The sequence below is a fragment of the Benincasa hispida genome, chromosome 1 (assembly GCF_009727055.1).
Source record: "Benincasa hispida cultivar B227 chromosome 1, ASM972705v1, whole genome shotgun sequence".
NCBI lineage: Eukaryota > Viridiplantae > Streptophyta > Magnoliopsida > Cucurbitales > Cucurbitaceae > Benincasa > Benincasa hispida.
The window spans coordinates 26,908,661-26,916,890 of NC_052349.1; the positions used below are offsets into that span (position 1 = coordinate 26,908,661).

Here is an 8,230-nt window from a genome sequence, read left to right on the forward strand (position 1 = left end):
TCTTATTGAACTAACAATGGGACCTTATGGACCTATAGATTGAAGTTTGAATGACACTTGATTAATTAATTAAACTCTTTAATTAAAGTAATCAACCTTCATTAACTGCCGATCACTCCACTAAAGACCAACACCTGCACTATTCACATTATAGATATATTTTTGTGTCCATTGGATATAACTAGTCAACAGTGTGTTGACCCTTCACAAATTGCTTGCAAGTACAACTGGGTCAAAATTACTATTTTACCCCTGTAGTTACATCTAACTCCTTAAGTATCGCTGATCTCTTTAATGAATAATTAGTCAAAGTCCAACTATAACTATACCCCTCTCGGGTTAGGAGAGGGCCCGAGGGAGTGTGGTGCCACATTGTTCAAGACCCAGAGTCGGCCTTTAAGGGAGCAATTTATCTACTAACCCTAACAATAGGGAATGAGTGAATTTCTTCTTGTGTAGCTGTGTTTTTAGCTCCCTAATCAGACCAATCCCCAAAATGGTAGGCATGTTGAATCGGTGAAACTGGCCACTCTCACCCATATAGATCAAAGAACCGCCCTTGTAGACAAGAGTTCACAACTCACTAAGGATTAAGGTCAAGTCACCTATGGTCATTCTAGTGAAATGTAAGTCTCTTCTAGCAGCGGTGTAATAAAGTAAGACTATTCATTTCGCGGTCCGCTCTTATACAAAATTTTTGTGTAGGATACCCTTGCTTACATGTCTTCACATGAATGATCAAGATCAGATAATTTGTAGCACTTTAAACAATTGTAACAACTAAAAAGCAGGTCGTATCTATAGTGTCACCAGGATAAGGTACCCGATCTTATCCATCTACTATAGACCTTTCAGGTTTTTCCTTAAAGATGATCCACCTGTATGTCTCCATATACATGTTTAAGTTACATCTAATAATCTTGGATCTTAGTTTATTAGTTTTGGGTTAATGCAACTAAATGTTAAATAAAATATAATTTATTTTATTAGATAAATAATATGTTAGTATAAATACAATTTACAAACTACAAAACCATGAGATTTAGTGCATCGACCATAACAATCTCCCACTTATCCCAAAGATATTGGGGCATACAAATACAAAGTAACATTAGAAAGTATAGTACATAAAAAAAAAGAAAAAGAAAATAGGGCATACATTACACACCCAATAGCTTCACCTTCATGTGCTGGAGGAGAAGTAGATCCTTAGGGACTGAAAACTTATGAGATGATGGTGGAGGCAAGGTCTTGCGTATCGAAATAGGAACCTTCGGTGGGTTATCTTTCTTTGCTTCTTCTTCCAAAGTTTGATATATATGAAATCCCATATCCCTTATCATGCTTCATCATTCATTCGAACGTAGCTTTTGTAGTGCTTGAGTGGTCTAGGTGGCCAATAGGCTAGGCCCACCAAGATTTTGATACGTTATTTGAATCTGAGAATTTAGATCAATGCAGATGCATCATTACGGGCACATTACCCTTTTAATTTTTCAAATATTTTCTTTTCATGTCAACTCCCTTGTAAACTTCTTTTTATACCTAAAAAATTTAAATACCAACTTAATAATTTAGCAACGTTAACTCCAAGGTAGGTCTCCAAGTCGGGGTGTTCCTTGTGGTCAACTTAAATACCTCTTCCTTAGACGAAGTCATCCTGGACAGAGTTTTTTCACATTATATGGTTGGTTGATATTCAAAAACTCTTGAGTTCTCCCTTTATTATTATTATTTTTTGTTTTCTTTTAAATAAAAACTTTAACTTACCAGAATTTTAGTAGCGAGGCTAAGGCATTGTTTCTTCATTTTGCACCTAGGTCTTGATGGTGGATGAGGTTTAAGTCTTATTTGAGGTTTTAGTGACTTAAAATGTTGTTGCATCCGCTTAAGCGATTGGTAAATGCTTATGAACATATCTCTAATCGCATCTTGCATATGTTCATCCTCTATGGTTGTCTCATCTACTCCTTCCCCGAGTCTTTTAAATGCTTCTTGCAAGCCAAAACAATTAAAAGTATTCATCAGTCCAATAGTAGAATATTCTTTCCTTCTCTTAGGGCATTTCAATGCTAATGGTGCATTGAACGTTGCTTGTTGCGAAGTTATAGCCGCATAACTCACTGCAACTTCCTTTTCTTGTTTCTTCTCTTTATTTATTTTCTCAAGTCAGTTTTCTGTAATCTCTTCTCTCTCCTCTGGATCCTTAATGCTTTCAAGTGTTGGAGTGCTTCTTGCTTCATCTAAGAGCACCATATGTTCCTTTTTCTAATCCAATTTTAGGTGTCATTACTTCACCTTATTTTTCTTTGCTTCTTCTTCATTCAAAATTTGTATGTTGTTTAGCAAAGTTCTTTGTGGGTTGATCTCCAATTCATTTGTACATTCTCCAATCTGGATCCCCAAATTTTCTTGAGATGTTGATTCACTTTCAATCTTGACACCCATGTTCGTTTTATATTCCTTAACAAGTTCTTCAATGCTTTTTTATTCTTGTGCCTCTTGTTGGACATGTTTATGTTGCAATTTAAGCATTGATTTGAAGCTATTAGAATCTAATTGAGGCTCCCATGAAGTCTTAGGGTACTCCTTCCATCCTTGCTTTTGTTCATTTGGAAAAGGATTCAACAACTTTTGACTACCTTTTTGCCCTACATAAAACCAAGAGTCGAGGTTACAAAGACAATAGTCAAACACATATTTTCTTCTACAATAAACATAAAACATAGAAGTATATGGACATCTTCCACCAAAATGATCTTTACAATAATCAAAACAAAAAGTATCAGGAAGTTTGTATTCAGAGAAATAGAGGTATTGTTTCTCCTATATAATATGTCCATCGTATTTTTTAGATCTACAAATGGTGTAGTCAATGTTGCAAGGACATGAGGATCAATTCTATAGAACATTTTTTAACAATCAAGATCTTCTTCTTCTTCTTCTTCTTTTTTTTTTTTTTTTTTTTTTTTTTTTTTTTTTTTTTTTTTTTTTTTTTTTTTTTTTTTTTTTTTTATAGTAGGCTTTTTTGTTTATGCACTAACCTCAGCCTACAAAAGAAAAGAAAACCAAGACCAGAGTCTAAAAGAAAGAGACATTAATGCTGCAATCTAATCACAATTTCTAAAAGAAAAAACTAAGTGTGAAAATAATACCTGACAACGATGCCAAAAACTTGATCGACCAAATGTTTATGAGTGATAAAAATGAGAATAAATATAGTCTAAGTGCAAGCATACACTGTCGATGAAGTAATAAATCTTGGAATATTTCAAGAGTCAAATCCCACAAGACTATTTATACAATTCAATTTTTCTAAGAAAGAGCTTTTGATGAAAACCAATGGGTAACTAGTAAATAAGTGATTTTTAGGTTGAATGTTGATAAAAAATAGTAAATAAGAATGTTGAACAGAGATACATTTATATTCCAACCTTTCGGGTTTTATGCTGTAAGTGATGCAACCATATCATACCAAGACAATGAAATATGCATGAACAGGAAACTACTCATATTCGGTCTAGTGTCAAGTTCTTTTAGGAGATCTAAGTAGCTAATGTCTAATGTTTCCATGGTTATCTAGATCTTAAATTAGTTCAAGCTTAATTCTTTATCCTACGGTGTCCTTTATTTCTAAGGCGACTAACCCTCCTATTTCTAGGCTCCTAGTCCCATATTCCTTTGTGACATAAATTCATATCCTAACCTTCTCAGCATTAGGACTCCTACATTGCCAAATTAAGTGATCAGATTAACTTAACAATATTTTTCCATAAATTAAACAAAGGAAATTCATAAGTCAAATAGGTATGAAACATAAGCATTGCTCAAGCCATAAAACCTTAGCGTATCACATAACTGAACCCCTTAGAGAATTTAGTTCATGACTAATGATAAATGATTGACCTTTATTAAATCATAAATCATAGCTATAAGATGATGTGAAACGAGTGAAAAGAAAATAAAAGAACTACACGAAATAAATGAATATAAATGTTGGGAAAATACAACTAAATGGGCCTTAGGATAAATCCTCAATTTCCTAGTCTTTCCCTAGGTTGATTCTCCTTTTTCAAGGAAAAATCGCTCTTCACCATATGCTTTCACAGAATGAGATGACCTAGAGCCGCTATGCCTCAAAGGAACTTTTGTTCTTGAGGCTACTGACTTAAGAAGCTAAGAATACGTTGAAGGGGTTGATTGAATGAAAAAAACGATAAAGGAAGGTAAAGATCTCGACGATGGAGACTTGTGTTTTCAAAATGGAGGTCTTTTCTTCTTTGTATAGACTCCAAATCAATTGAAAAGGGCTGGAATTTACTTTATGGGGGTTTACCAGGCAAAATCGAGGACGTCCAACTGATTAAAACATGAAAATCGCAACTGTTGTTGACTGGTTCAAATTCTGAAAAATTAAGGCTCTCTGATGCGACTGCAGCAGATCTGTTGATGCAGCTGCATCAGACAAACATTAGCAATCTGGCCTTAATCTTCTGCAAAAATCCAGAAAAACAACTTTAAATAAGCAAATAACATCTTTTAAGCGTAGTCAACCTTCATAAGCTCATTTTAACTAATTAAGGGTAAATTTAGGGGAAAACACATGCAAAAGTCCATTTTTCTAAGTAAAAGTGTGTAAATAAAGGCCTTAAAACATGCATTTCATGGCATGTAGACACCTATAAGGATAAGGATGAGGATGACTTTGGAAGTATTATTTTGTGTGATAAGATTGCTTCTATTACACTATTACAACTGGTAAGCAATTCTGACTCTTCTGTAAATTTTTCTAGCTAAATGTTACCTTCTTGTGTGCAGGCCCCCAAGGTTGAGCTTAAGCAACTTCCTAAACATCTGAAATATGCCTTTCTTGGAGAAAAAGAGACCCTGCCTATTATAATTGCAAAAGATCTGAAAGTTGAACCGAATGAGTAGTTGCTAGAGGTGCTGAAGAAGCACAAGTTGGCCATTGGGTGGACCTTAGCTAAAATAAGAGGAATCAGCCCTACATTGTGTATATAGAGGATAGCACTGGAAGAAAGGTCCAAGCCATGTCGACAACCATAGAGGCGTTTAAACCTCGCTTTGAAGGAAATATTCAAGCTATAAGAGTCAGGTATAATCTATCTTAAAACTGATAGTGAGTGGGTGAGCCCCATTCATATGGTGCTAAAGAAAATAGGTATCAAAGTGGTAAAAAAAATGAAAAAAGGGTAGATGTCCCTATTAGAGTTCAAAATGGTTGGCGAATGTGTATTAATTTTAGAAATTTAAATTTGTATCTAAAAAAAGATCATTTTCCAATTCCATTCGTTGACCAAATGCTTAAGCATCTTGTAGGGAAGTCTTTCTTCTGTTTTGTTGATGATTTTTCAGGATTTTACCAGATTCTAATTTACCAAGGAGACCAAGAAAATACAACCTTAGCGTGTCCATTCGAAACCTTTGCATTTGTTAATGCACCTAGAACATTTTAAAGATGCATGATGAGCATTTTATCTGGGTTCATACAAAATTGCATGAAGTGTTTATGGACGATTTCACTATTTATAGGTATTCTTTTGATAGTTGTCTTGATGGCTTGTCTAAGGTCCTAGAGTGATGTACTGAGTCTGATCTTGTATTTGAATTTTGAAAATGTCATTTTATGGCGTCTCATGGAATAGTTTTAGGACATCTTATTTCAAAGAAGGGTATTGAAGTTGATCCTGCAAAAATTGATATTATTGCTAACCTTCCTTACCCCACGTATGTGAGGGAAGTCCGTTCCTTTTTAGGCCATGCAGATACAGGGATTTACCACATGTTTATCAAGGATTTTAGTAACATTGCCTTGCCAATGACCACATTACTGCAAAAAGATGTAGATTTTTGTTTTGATGACAAGTGTAAGAAAGGATTTGACAAGCTCAAAGCAGCTTTGATCAATGCTCCCATTGTGCAAGCTTTTAGGTGGGAAATCCCCTTTGAGATTTATGCGATGCAAGCAACTATGCTATGGGAGCAATCTTAGGATAGAGGGTTGATAAGAAGCATCATGTTATCTCTTATTCCTTGAGCACATTGAACTCGTCACAATGAAATTATAGCACTACTAAGAAGAAGTTTCTTTCCATTGTTTTTGCTCTTGAAAAGTTTAGATATTAGGTAGTTGGCTCTGAAATAACTGTTTTATTTGACCATGTAGCTGTGAGATATATGATGACGAAGAAGGAGTCAAAGCCCCGCCTATTGAGATGGATTCTTCTGCTGTAGGAGTTTGATTTGAACATTAAGGACTGTAAAGGGTCTGAGAATGCGGTGGCTGACCATTTGAGCAGATTTGTGAGAGAGGGTGACTGTCTACCCTCTGATGATGACTTTCCTGATCAGACTTTACTCTAGGTTAATGGCATCTACATGACACCATGGTACACTGATCATGTTAACTACCTTGTTACAGATGGTATCCTTTTTTACCTTAATAGACATAAGAGAGCTAAATTAAAAAGTGAGACAAAATATTATGTTCGAGAAGATCCATATTTGTGAAAATTCTACTCTGATCAAGTAGTTAGGAGTTGTGTTCTTAATGATGAGTTCTCCTCTGTTTTAGCTTTTTGCCACAAACATGCATGTGGGGGCATTTTAGTCCTAAGCACATAACTAAAAAGGTTTTGAATTCATGATTGTACTGGAACACATTTGTTAGGGATGCATATTTTTATTGCAAAACATATGAGAAATTTCAGAAGTCTGGGGGCCTGTCTCTCGTAGGAATGAAATGCTTCAAGTCCTTATGTTATTTTTTGAAATATTTGACGTATGAGGATTAGATATTATGGGTCATTTTCCTTCTTCACATGGATTTAAATATATTTTTCTTGTTGTGGACCATGTTTCTAAATGGATGGAAGCAAATTCCACAGTATTAACGATTCCAAAGTGTTTGCAGGTTTTTTTAAGTCTAACATCCTTAGAAGATTTGGTTTTTCAAACGTGATCATTAGCGACCAGGTTCTCACATTTGCAATAAGATGATTGCTGCCCTCCTTAAGTAATATGGCGTGTATCACCGCATTGCCACTCCATACCACCCTTAGACAAATGGGCAGACAGAGGTTTCTAATAAGGAGACCAAATCTATCTTAGAGAAGGTGGTGAATCCTTGCAGGAAGGATTGGAGCTTGAGATTGGATGACGCACTATGGGTGTATCGTATGGTCTTTAAAACCCATATAGAGATGTCTCCCCACAAGATGTTCTAGTGTAATTAGGATCCAAAGGTAATTAGGATGTCAACCAGTGTAATTAGGATCCAAAGGTGGCAGGAGAGGCCAGACTACAAGCCCTTATTCCTTTTCTTTTAATTAAGCTTTAGAATTAATTAGAAAATTTAAGATTTGGATTAAGTACCACATGTGTGCATACTCAAATTGAATGTCTTTAAGGTGGTAGGTACTCAACTTAAGTATGCTTAATTGAGTAATGTGGGTGTTTAGTAATGTAATCTTTCATTTAATACTTAATAACTTAGACTTTTAATAGTGCGACTGAAGTAATGAACTAAGAGTAGAAAATTTTCTATTGGCTAAGTGTTAAGTGAAATGGAAAAAAAAAAATTATAAGGAGAAAGGAAGGGACTTGAGAGTATGAAAGGTTAAGGTTGTTCCTATTAGTTGTGGAAAAAAATATATTTTGATAATTATAAAATCTAATTTAATATTTGATATTAATATTATTTTAAAGTGAAGAAAAAGGGAAGAAATGAAGGGGAGCCTTGTAATAAAGCAAGCAAGTAACTGGTTGCCTGAATTTGATTGGAGAAGAAAAATGAAAATTTCGGCTGGGAATGAAGGGTATGTTTGGAAGGTCGGTTCTTCCAAATTACTTGTGTAAAATTTTATTTTCTTGGACAAAAAATGAAGAAGAATGAGTGAAGAATAAACTCTAGGGCTTCTGGAAAGATTTGAGGCTAGAAAAGCTTAGAAATCTTGAGGAAATCCAAGGTGGTTTCAGGAAAACCAGAGAATATTGATTTGAATAGCTATTTAGGGTGTTTTCAGTGGGATTTAAGGCTCCAAATTTAAAGGTTATTAAGTTCGAAGGTCCTTCTTGAGTTCTATAAAAGTTATTTGAAGTGATTGTAGCCAGATTTGATGAAATGAAGTCTAAAATTATGATGGAAAAATAGGGGAAAAAACAAAGCAGGGCTGTCACCCAGCCTATCGCTTAGCCTACCCAACTGTTC

At 34.8% G+C, this 8,230-nt stretch overlaps 1 protein-coding gene across 1 annotated transcript; it reads left to right on the top strand.

The window, feature by feature from the left end:
- Positions 1-5,647: 5,647 nt before the first annotated feature.
- LOC120076552 (uncharacterized mitochondrial protein AtMg00860-like) lies at positions 5,648-6,263 on the top strand. Its single transcript, XM_039030418.1, has 2 exons — positions 5,648-5,952; positions 6,188-6,263. Exons 1-2 carry the CDS (start codon positions 5,648-5,650, stop codon positions 6,261-6,263), a joined length of 381 nt encoding a protein of 126 aa, XP_038886346.1.
- The last annotated feature ends 1,967 nt before the right edge of the window (positions 6,264-8,230 follow it).